This window comes from Odocoileus virginianus, chromosome 2, assembly GCF_023699985.2.
Source record: "Odocoileus virginianus isolate 20LAN1187 ecotype Illinois chromosome 2, Ovbor_1.2, whole genome shotgun sequence".
NCBI lineage: Eukaryota > Metazoa > Chordata > Mammalia > Artiodactyla > Cervidae > Odocoileus > Odocoileus virginianus.
The window spans coordinates 89100280-89112412 of record NC_069675.1 but is presented as its reverse complement, the minus strand read 5'-3'; the positions used below and the strand labels follow the sequence as shown (position 1 = coordinate 89112412).

The 12133-nt window shown below is 37.4% G+C and overlaps 2 protein-coding genes across 2 annotated transcripts; both read right to left on the bottom strand.

The window, feature by feature from the left end:
• Positions 1-958: 958 nt before the first annotated feature.
• On the bottom strand, positions 959-2932 carry LOC110146661 (olfactory receptor 1f45-like). Its single transcript, XM_020907586.2, has 2 exons — positions 2701-2932; positions 959-1949 (listed from the first exon to the last, which is right to left on the bottom strand). Exons 1-2 carry the CDS (start codon positions 2733-2735, stop codon positions 959-961), a joined length of 1026 nt encoding a protein of 341 aa, XP_020763245.2. The 5' UTR covers positions 2736-2932.
• A 5721-nt stretch (positions 2933-8653) lies between these two features.
• On the bottom strand, positions 8654-11015 carry LOC110146660 (olfactory receptor 1J4-like). The gene is made up of 2 exons (XM_020907584.2): positions 10109-11015; positions 8654-8721 (listed from the first exon to the last, which is right to left on the bottom strand). Exons 1-2 carry the CDS (start codon positions 11013-11015, stop codon positions 8654-8656), a joined length of 975 nt encoding a protein of 324 aa, XP_020763243.2.
• Between the last annotated feature and the right edge of the window lie 1118 nt (positions 11016-12133).

The window sequence follows — 12133 nt, the reverse complement described above, 5'->3', positions numbered from 1 at the left end:
CAAACTTATGGTTATCAATGGGCAAAGTGAGAAGGGGAGGGATAAATTAGGAGTATGGGATTAACATACAAACTACTATGCATAAAATAATTAATAGAAGTTTACTGAATAGCACAGGGAACTATATTCAATATCTTGTAATAACCTATAATGGAAAATAATCAGAACATTATATAAGTAAGACTGAATCACTTTTCTGTACACCTGAAAGCAGAACTCAGAGAAAGAATGTTCCTAAAGTTACACCGTGTGAAGTGGCGGCTTTGGTTCTGACTTGTAACTCCTGACGTTGTCTTGCGTTCTTGTTACTATAACTCTAAATATTATTAGAACTGGGGAACATGTATGCAGGGGCTTCAACTCATATAATGCAATCACTTTATTTTACAAATAGGGAAACTAAGGCTCAGAGATATTAAGTGATTATCCAGCTGTTATACAATATATAATGTCAAAGCCAGAATTGGAACCCAGAATTTACAACCCCATCCTCATTCTTCTATAGATCACTGCTTGTTTAAGATAAAGTGTCAGATTATTTCCTTTGTGTTACATTCTACCAATCACAATCACTCCTGTATTCTTGGACTAGAGATATCTTCCATAGTTCCTTTGTGACTTCAGCGAAATAAGAATTTCACTTTCATTTTCACATTTTATATATATATATATATATATATACATAATATATATATATATAACACACACACACATATATATACACGCACACACACACACAAGCCTCCTACTGGTGGACTTCAGGTAGGCATCTAGTAAAAATAAGCAAGAACCTTTGTGAAAGTGAGTAGCAAACTGCTCAGAGCATGGACACTTCACAGGGATGATTAGTGGTTACTGGTGTCAGTGGTCCCTTCCCTGAAATGTAAATATGAGGAAAAGAGAAGTCTCAGGTTCAGGGACACTATAGTGGTTAGGCTCTTAGACCATTTTTCAACCCTCAACTCCGAATCTTGGAGATTTGGACCTTTCTGTCCCAAGAAAGAGTGTTAAGCATGTTTCTTCTGAGTATTTTCCCCAGTGCTCCCTTTATATCCCTGTTTCTCAGACTGTAGATGAAGGGGTTCAACATAGGGGTCACCACCGTGTACATTACTGAGAAGACTCGGTCCTTTCCACCTGAAGGGGATGATGGAGGACATAAATAGACCTTGATAGCTGTGGTGTAAAACAGAGAGACCACAGAGAGGTGCGAGGTGCAGTTGGAGAAGGCCTTTTGCTTACCCTTTGGGGAATCAATTCTTAGGATAGCCAATACAATGTAAAAGTAAGATGTAAGGATGCAGACGAAGGGTCCAATCAACAATGTTCCTGCCACAAGGATGAGCACCAGGTCATTGACATAAGTGCTGGAGCAGGCGAGCTTTAGGAGTGGGACCAGATCACAGAAGAAGTGGGGGATGATATTGGGGCCACAGAAGGAAAGCCTGGTCACCAGGAGGGTGTGCACTAGGGCATGGAAGGTAGTGACCACCCAAGACCCAGCCACCAACAAGATGCAGCGTTGGGAGTTCATGATAATGGCATAATGGAGAGGTTGGCTGATGGCCACATAGCGATCCAATGCCATCACAGCCAGGAGAAAGTTGTCCAGATCTGCAAAGAGGCCAAAGAAATAGAGTTGTGTCAGGCACCTGCCATAAGAAATCCATTTACTTCCTGAGCCAATATTATTGAGCATCTTGGGAATGACCGTAGAGATAAAACCAATGTCAGAGAAGGACAGGTTGGCCAGGAAGAGGTACATGGGGGTGTGGAGGTGCACGTCAGAGCCAATGGCCAGGATGATAAGTAGGTTCCCCCAGATGGTGATCAGGTACATGCCCAGGAAGAGCCCAAACAGGAGAGGCTGCTGCTCTAGACGCTCAGAGAGGCCCATGAGAAGAAATCCATAGGTGCCCGTCTGGTTCCTTCTGTCTGTATCTGGAATTCTGTATGAAATAAATGTTATTATAAATAGCAAGAAAGTAAAATAATGCTGTGTTGGAAATACTCTGAACCCCTGTATAAAAAAATAAAAGTGGTTTGACAGTTCTGTTTTGGTAAAGCTTCAATTTATAACTGTGCACTTTTAAAAAGACAGTTTGGATCAGACTCTTTATAAAGTTATAGATGGATGTCAACACTTGATCAGATATCTGAGGCTCCTTTGAACTATTTCAACCATCCCCATGAAACATGTCAGGTACCATGTAAAAGTGTGCTTTGAACTGGACTTTGCTTTCGTTTTTTTACATGTTACTTTGTTTTTTTCACTGAGTAATAACAGTCAAGCAAACAATATTTAACTTAGTAAAAAATAAAATAAAATAAAAATAATTAATGTAGTTTATAATACAATATGTAATAATTATAAATAAAATAATTATATAATTAATCACCAATTTTAAAAGGTAAAATTTCAGAACAGCATGTATGTTTACAACTATTTTTGTAAAATCGAAACACACATGTTCATATATGAGCAAGAACAGTGAAAGAGCACGTTAAAGCCCAATAAGCCATCTAATACAACTTGCATTTTATGAATGAGAAAATAATAGAATCTTAAAAAGTTGCTGTAATCTGTTGAACACCCACACTACAACAGGTACCAGAAACAGGTTTCCTGCAACTATTTCCAGCAGATCGCTCTGTTTCCCTCGACTGACCGAGAAGGGGGAAGTATGGCCAATGACTTACTGTCTGTCCTGAGGTGGGCCAGGAAGGGTCATCATTTCTTCACGTTCAGACAGAGGTTTGACTCTAGTGCCCTCAGTTCTCACTTGTTAAAAGTAGATAAGCCATATTTGATGGCCAGATGAAAAGACAGCCTCCTGTCCTCTGTTTAAGGAAGGGACAGGGAACCCTCATCTGCTCCGATGAAGGAGAAAGGAGGGCAGGCCATTCCAGATCCTTAGTCAACCAGACTGCAGAGAAGCCCAGGAAAAGAGAACTTATCTACGTGTCGTGTCTGTCACAATCCCCAGAGCTGCCTGTTGGAAGCAGCAGAGACATCCGGGAATACCGGTCTCTAAAGTAACCACTGTGGGAAAAACCTTGGTTCCTTGCCCGGTCCCAGTCCTCAAACTCTAAATGAACTCACTCTGTGGCTCGAAATTCTGTCTTCCCTGAACTTTGGTTTTCAGGTAAATAAGTCAAAAATATTCTCCCGAAAAAAAATATTCTCCCATAATAGAAGTACGTTTTTGCCGTTCTATAATAAAAGTACATGAAGTGGTACCTCATTTTGGTTTAACTTCTCATCTTTCCAATTCTTAATAATGTTGAACACATTTTCATATGCCTATTAGTCATTCTTATATCTTCTTTTTAGAAGAGTCTGCCCATTTTTATTGGGTTGATTATCTTTTGATAATGATGTATAAAAATTTTAATACTATTTATAAGGGATATACTTTAGAATTTTTCTTTTAGCTTAACCCTTTTAGAAGAGCCTAAATTTTAAAGAAATATTTGATCTTTTTTTGCCATCAAGAGGATATTTTTTATTTTTTGAGTGTTTTTATTTTAATTTTTATTGAAGTAGAGTTGATTTATAGTATTGAATTAGTTTCAGGTGTAGAGCAAAGTGATTCAGTTATACATATACATATATTGACTCATTTTTTAAAAGATTCTTTTCTCATATAAGTTATTACAGGAAATTGCATAGGGTTCACTATGCTATACAGTAGATCCTTGTTGGTTATCTATCTTATATACAGTATGTAAGTATGTGTGTATATATATATATATAAGGTTATATATATATATATATATATATATATATATATATATATAAAGTATCACATGCATATTCATACCCTGATTTATCTCCCCCCACACCTCCAGTGTTTCCCCTTTGGTAGCCATAAGTTTGTTTTCCATATCTGTAGGTCTGTTTCTGTTTTGTAAATAAATTCATTTGTATCTTTTAAAAATTAGATTCCACATATGAGTGATATCATATGGTAAGCGTTTTTCTCTGCCTGACTTACTTCACTCAGTATGATAATCTCTAGGTGCTTCCACGTTGCTGCAAATGGCATCTTTGTTTCAAATGACAGTACTGTTCCAATGTATATATGTACCACATCTTCTTTACCCTTTCTTCTGTCAATAGACATTTAAGTTGCTTCCACATCTGCATTTCCACACATCTTCCAGAATTTCCTAAAAATTTTCTTTCTTTTTATTTGAGTATTTCCTTCACAAATTTCTTTGTGTGGCAAAACTTTTGAGGCTTTATACATCTAAAAATAATTGAAACCATCTCTACATTTAAATAGCAACTTTACTGGATATAAAATTTTTGGATCAAAGCTGTATTTCCCTTTGCATTAAAAACATGTCATTGTCTTTTTACATACATGGTAGCTATTAAGAAGTCTGTTGTGACTATGATTACTGTTCCTTTGTAAGAAAACTTCCTTTTCTCTCAGAATTTTCTCTTTGATTTTAAAATTCTTAAAATGTATTAAGCCTATGGAGGTTTTTATTTTCTCTCCTTTTTGTTACTTTATAGACTCTTGAAATATGAAGTTGTTAATATTTAACTCTGAATAGATTTGTCTCCATTATTTTTCTAAATCATTTTCTTCCAATTTTATTTTTTGTTCTTCTAGGATTTATATTACATTTTTTATTAATCTTTATTTTGCTTATGGAATAAATTATACTTAAAAAAACTGGAATGCAATTGCTTTACAATATTGTGTTAGTTCCTGCTGTACAATGAAGTGAATCAGACATATGCATACATATATCCCTTCCTCCTGGACCTCCTTCACATCACCCCCATCCCACCCCTCTGCGTCATCACAGAACACAAAGTCGAGCTTCCTGTGCTTTATAGTAGTTCCCACTAGCTATCTATTTTACACATGGTAGTGTGTACATGTCAATCCCAATCTCCCAGTTTGTCCCACTCTCCCCTGCCCCTCTTGGATCCACATGTTTATTCTCTGCATCTCTATTGCTGCCTTGGAAATAGGTCTACCTGTACCATTTTTCTAGATTCCACATATATGTGTTAACATATAATATTTGTTTTTCTCTTTCTGACTTATTTCATTCTGTATGACAGACTGTAGGTCCATCCATGTCTCTACAAATGACCCTAATTTGTTCCTTTTGATGGCTGAATAATATTCCATTGTATATATATACTTATAATTTTTTACAATGGTAAAAAGTGCATATCATAAAATTTACCATTTTAACCAATTTAAGTGCACAATTCAGTGGCATTAAGTATAGTCACAGTGTTGTACAGCCATTGACTCTATCTAGGCTTTCTTCTGTAAGTTCAGGAACAATAGTGCTTCTATTCAATATTTATTGAAGGTTCTAGCCAGTGAAATTAGGCAAGAAAGTAAAAGGTATCAAGATTGAAAAGAAGAGAGAAAAATTTTATTTCCAGGTGATTTTATATATATAAGATTCTAAAGAATACCAAAACAAGCTATGAGAACTAATAAATGAGTTCAAAAGATTGCAAAGTGCAATATACAAAACTCAGTGGTATTTCTACACATTAGCAAGGAAAAATGAAACTAACAAAACAATTTTACTTACAATAACACCAAAAGAATAACATGTTTGTGAATAAATTTATCAAAATCAATGCAAAATTCATTCTTTGAAAACAGCAAAGTATTGTAGGAATAAATTAGAGGTATAAATATACCTATGTTCATAGCTTAAGAAACTTAATATTGTTAAGGTAGCAAGACTCCCCAAACTGATCTATATATCTATTCAATATAATTTCTGTCAAAATCTCAGCTGGCTTCTTTGCAGAAAATGACAAGCTGATCTTAATCTACATATGCAAATTTAAGGATATCCAAACTAACAAAAAATATCTTGAAAGAGTAGAACAGTGGCAGGATTCATATGCTCTGTTTTCAGATTTTGAAACTTAACATAAAACTGTGGTTATCAAGATAGTATGATACAGGCATGAGGATAGATGTGTAGATCATTGGAATGGAGCTGAGAACCCAGAAGTAATCCCTTATATTTATATACATTTGAATTTTGATAAGGTGTCAAGACAGTTCAGTGTGGGAAAGAAACACCTTCTTAACAAATGGCACTAGGAAAACTGAACATATACAAAAGAATAAATTTGAGCTCCTTTTCCTCTATATACACAAAATTAACTCAAAGTGGACTATATTCTTAAAAGTAAGAGCTAAAACATAAAACTATTACAAAAAACACAGGGCTAAATTTCCATGACCTTGAGTTTGACAAAACCTTTTTAGACCTGACACAAGTACCATAAGAAAAAAAAATTAGATTTCATGAAAATTAAAGCCTTCATGCTTAAAGTAGTATTATAAAGAAAATGAAAAGTCAACTCACGTTTCATGGGAGTGAGAAATGGGAAAATATTTGCAAGTTCAGTTCAGTTCAGTTCAGTTCAGTTCAGTTGCTCAGTTGTGTCCGACTCTTTGCAACCCCATGAATCACAGCATGCCAGGCCTCCCTGTCCATCACCAACTCCTGGAGTTTACTCAAACTCATGCCCATCGAGTCGGTGATGCCATCCGGCCATCTCATCCTCTGTCGTCCCCTTCTCCTCCGGCCCCAATCCCTTCCAGCATCAGGGTCTTTTCCAATGAGTCAACTCTTCACACGAGGTGGCCAACATATCGGAGTTTCAGCTTCAACATCAGTCCTTCCAATGAACACCCAGGACTGATTTCCTTTAGGATGGACTGGTTGGATCTCCTTGCAGTCCAAGGGACTCTCAAGAGTCTTCTCCAACACCATAGTTCAAAAGCATCAATTTTTTGGTACTCATCTTTCTTCATAGTCCAACTCTCACATCTATACATGACCACTGGAAAAACCATAGCCTTGACCAGACGGATCTTTGTTGGCAAAGTAATGTCTCTGCTTTTTAATATGCTGTCTAGGTTGGTCATAACTTCCCTTCCAAGGAGTAGGCGTCTTTTAATTTCATGGCTGCAGTCACCATCTGCAGTGATTTTGGAGCCCCCCAAAATAAAGTCAGCCACTGTTTCCCCATCTATTTCCCATTAAGTGATGGAACCAGATGCCATGATCTTAGTTTTCTGAATGTTGAACTTTAAGCCAACTTTTTCACTCTCCTCTTTCACTTTCATCAAGAGGCTTTTCAGTTCCTCTTCACTCTCTGCCATAAGGGTGGTGTCATCAAAGGACTTGCTTCTAAAGTATATATGTATAACTTTTACAACTTGCTAGAAAAAATCCAGTTTAAAAGTGGACAAGGGATTTGAATAGACATTTCCCTGAAAAAGGCCAATAAGCACTTGAAAAAGTGCTCAGCATCTTTAGAGAACTAAAAATCCGATCCCGGGATGGGGAATACATGTAAATCCATGGCTAATTCATTTCAATGTATGACAAAAACCACTGCAATGATGTAAAGTAATTAGCCTCCAACTAATAAAAATAAATGGGAAAAAAAACAGAGAACTAAAAATCAAAACTATAATGAGATACCACTTCAATCCCACTAGGATAATGAAAACCAAAAAGGAAAATAATTTCAAGTCCTGGTGAGGATGTGGAGAAGTTGAAACCTTCTTATATTCCTTGTGGGAATGTAAAATGGTGTGGCTACTTTGGAAAACAGCCTGGTAGTTCTTCAAAAGTTAAATTTAGACTTACCATATGATCCTTCAAAATCCAATCTTACGTATATATCCAATGGAAATGAACACAGGCCCACAAAAATTTGTATACAAATATTTTGAGCAGCATTATTCAGAATAGCCAAAAAAACTGTAAAGGAATTCAGTGTCTAGCAGCCGAAGGCTGCATAAATAAAACATGGTCTGTCCATACAATGAAATATTATTTGTTGACGAAAAAGAATGTAACTGATTGCATGCTACAGTTTTCTCACTTTAAAGATGGCAGTTCTCCCCAAGCTGTTTTATATGTTCAATGACCTCCCAAATAAAATAACAATAGTTTGGATTTGGTTTTTGTCAAGCAGAATCTAAAATTTAAATGAAAGGAAGAAATAGTCAAGACAACATATTCAGTCATTTTATTTATGATAAAAGTGATAAAATGATCTTGTAGCTTTAGTGGAGAAAGGATATAATTTTTAGTAAATTCTTGTGTATCTATTGGATATTCATATGGAAAAAAATTAATCTGAATCCATATCCGAAACATACATAAGAAGTGAACCCAGATGGATTTTAAATACAAATATCAAAGCATATTAAAGATAAAACAAGCAATTTAAAAGGAAAAATCTTAGAGTAATATCTTTATGAATTTTAGATAGACAAAGATTTCTTCAACAGGACACAAACAGAATTAACCAGATTGGAAAAATATATATTACATTAATCTTAGAGTAATATCTTTATGAATTTTAGATAGACAAAGATTTCTTCAACAGGACACAAACAGAATTAACCAGATTGGAAAAATATATATTACATTAAGATTAGAACTTCTGTTTGGCAAAAGAATCATTAATACAGTGAACAAGCAAGCCACATAATGACAGAAAAAGCTCTCTCTCTCTCTCTCTCTATATATATATATATATCTCTATATATGACTATATATAGATAGTCATATATCCAAAAAAGGAGTCATAACTAGCATATTTAAAGAATTCCTGGAAAGTAATTTATAAAAGCAGACTACCCAATAAAACAGCGCTAAAGTACTGGGAACAGGTTCTTTGTAAGAGAAGATACCCAAATGATTAACAAGTAGAGGCAAAGGGACAAACTATAGGAGTTGTCAGACAAATGTAAATTAAAATCATAACACAGTTCCGCAAACCCATAAAAATGTATACAGTGGAAAAGACAGATGGTATAAATGTGGTGAGGAAGTGGACCACACTGTTTCATATGTTACAAGGATGATAGGTACAAACACTTTAACTTTCTGATGAAAACTATTAAGGCTGAAAATATGCATTCATTGTGAACCCCGAACTCCATTCTTAGGTATATATACAAGTCCCAAACTTGAAACAATCCAAATGTCAATCAGAACTAGAATGGATGAATACATGAAGGCATATAGACATGTTAGAAAACTATAAAGCCTTGAGACTGAGTTAGCCATAGTGATACTGAACCAAAAAAGTGGACCACAAAAGAGTACTTATTGTATACTTTACATAAGGACAAAAACATCCAAACTGGTAAACAGCATTAGAGATCAAGATAATGGCAATAAAATAATCTGATTAAACACATGGTTTTAAAGTCATGTCTGAGACATGTAAGTAAGGGCAGCTACTTACTTGATTTCGCTGGACTTCGTCTGTGTGTGTGTGATAAGTCACTTCAGTTGTGTCTGACTCTTTGCAACCTTATGGACTATAGCCTGCCAGTCTGCTCTGTCCATGGGATTCTCCAGGCAAGAATAGTAGAGTTGGTTGCCATGTTCTCCTCAAGGGGATCATCCTCACCCAGTGATAGAACCTTTGTTGTGTATGTCTCCTGCATTGGCAGGCATGTTCTTTACCACTAGTGCCACCTGGAGAGCCTGGACTTTTCTTTGCTTCTCTGTAAATTTGGAAAATCTTAGCATCCTTATAAGAGGTTGATGTTGAGGATTAAATAAACTGCATGCTAAAATTGTATATGAATTAATGCCAACTGTAATTGATACCATTCCATAGATAAACCAGTTTGGTAACTTCTTCTGAATTCCTCACACATGAAATAAATGAGATTTGGTGGTATTAAGAAAATTCATATGACTATGTGTTGATATCAGTACCAGACAGAGAAGGTTACTGAAGAAAAATACGGAGACAAGAAAACTAAAGTCTCAGGGAAGTGGATTCAAAGTCTCACAGCTTGCAGTGACCATCATAGGAGGGCTTGGAATTTCAGTAAAGAAATATTAATACATAGAATTCAGAGAGCAGATAGGGGGAAAAAATCAGGTGAAGAAAAAGAAGAGAGAAAATATAAAATGAGGCTGAGAGAAAAATGGTGTCAGTGATAAGATTTTTCCAAGTTACAACTTCTAAAGGAAACATATTTTGCAGCCTTATGAGTGCCCATGACATAGGGAAGGAACTAACGATAGCCAGGGGTGCCCATGGTCCTGAAAAAGTTCTGAAGAGCATGTTTCATATCCTTATTCCTCAGGCTGTAGATGAAGGGGTTCAGCATAGGAGTGACTACCATGTACATCAATGAAGCAACTATGTCCTTGACTTTGGAGTTGCCTGATGAGGGGAAATAGTACACACCTGCAATAGTCCCATAATATAAAAACACTACAAAGAGGTGAGAACCACAGGTAGACAAGGCTTTGAAGATTCTTGTGAAGGAGGGGACCTTCAGGATGATGGTTGCCATACGGATATAGGAGCCCAAGATACCACCCAAAGGCAAGGTGAAGATCAGTCCTCCTTCAGTGAGGATGAGCAGCTCATTGAGGGAGGTGTCGGAGCAGGAGGACTTGAGCACAACAGCGAGATCACAGAAGAAGTGAGGGATGACAGTCCCCGCACAGAAAGTCAACTGGTCCACAAGGAGGGTGTGCAACAGAGCTTGGGCACAAGCGGCGAGCCAGCACCCAGCCGCTAGGATGACACAAAACTCATCCCTCATGACGGCAGTGTAGCGGAGAGGGTGACACACAGCCACATACCTGTCATAGGCCATCACGGCAAGAAGGAAACTGTCAAGGCAACCGAAGAATATAAAGAAATACACCTGTGAAATGCACCCTGCGTATGTGATAGCCTGGCATCGAGTCTGCATGTTCATGAGCATCTTAGGGAGGGTGACAGATGAGAAGGAGACGTCAGTGAGGGCCAAGTGGCTGAGGAAGAAGTACATGGGGGTGTGGAGGCGAGGGTCCAGCCTGATGAGCAGAAGGATGAGCAGGTTGCCCAGCACTGTGGTCAGGTACATGCCCAGGAACAGGGCGAAGACCACATCCTGCTGCTCTGGCCAAATAGGGAGCCCCAGGAGCAGGAACTCGGACACGCTGCTTTGGTTCTCAGGTCTCATTCTGTGCTGGGGATAAAGGGGGTTTAGGAACATCAGGAAGAATGGTAGGGATGTATTCTGAACTGCATTTTCTGAGAAAACAATGAATTTTAAACTATCTTTCTATTCATTTCTAGCCCCTGTGGATGCATGCATCCTTGCTGTATCCCAATCTGGATCCAGGAAAACATCACACCCAGAAGTAGCCAACAAGACCTCAGTGCACAAAGGCCAGAGAATGATTGCTGTTTCATTCAACCATTATTTATTGAACATTGAGTCTGAAACCTGCCCTCTACTCAGGACTGAAAATGCAGCAATGGATAAGAGAGGCAAGGTCCCTTTCTTCTGGGAGATTATTTTCTGTAAACTTGCTGGGATAGTTTATGACAATGAGATGGCGCCAAACCATAATACTTCACTGTGGCAGAAACAGTAGATGAGTCTCTGTAAATTGCTCTCAGGTGTTTCTGGGCTGAGGTGGTGGTGTTGGAGCCTTGTGACACACCTTCTGGGACCCTGGTCAGTGCCATTGACCTAGAGCTATAAACTCATTGGTCCTCTAGAAATGGCTTAACACCACTTGATGTCAGGATAGCTCCCCAAACAAAATAGTCCACAGACTATCTTTCATAATGATGGTGAACACTTATTATACTACGTTACCAGCACGTTGCTAAGGGTTTTTCATACATTATTGGGCTTCCCTGGTGGCTCAGATGGTAAAGAATCTGCCTGCAATGCAGGAGACCCGGGTTTGATCCCTGGGTAGGGAAAATCCTCTGGAGAAGGAAATGGTAACCCACTTCAGTATTCTTGCCTGGAGAATTCCACGGACAGAGGAGCCTGGTGTGCTACAGTCCATGGGGTCGCAAAGAGTTGGACACCACTGAGCGACTAACACCTTACATACATTTACTAATTAAATACACATGTCAGCCTTACAACAAAATCTTTATGGTACTAAGAATTAGTGTTCTTTCTGCTTTTAAACTTTTAGGAAATGACAGCATAAATGATATAAATTTCACAGGCATGTAGCTGATGTAGCTGTCAGAGATGGGATGCATATATATTCAAATATATATGGTGATATGTGTGTATATATACAAACATAGATGGACTGTATAAAAAGATAT

Coding starts and splice junctions, on each gene's coding strand:
- LOC110146661 (XM_020907586.2), bottom strand. CDS start 2,735: ATGATGACCCTTCCTGGCCCACCTCAGGACAGACA. Junction 1,950..2,700: donor GGCCCACCTCAGGACAGACA/GTAAGTCATTGG, acceptor TATTTCATACAG/AATTCCAGATACAGACAGAA.
- LOC110146660 (XM_020907584.2), bottom strand. CDS start 11,015: ATGAGACCTGAGAACCAAAGCAGCGTGTCCGAGTTCCTGCTCCTGGGG. Junction 8,722..10,108: donor TATGAAACATGCTCTTCAGA/ACTTTTTCAGGA, acceptor AATCATTTGGGT/ATCTTCTCTTACAAAGAACC.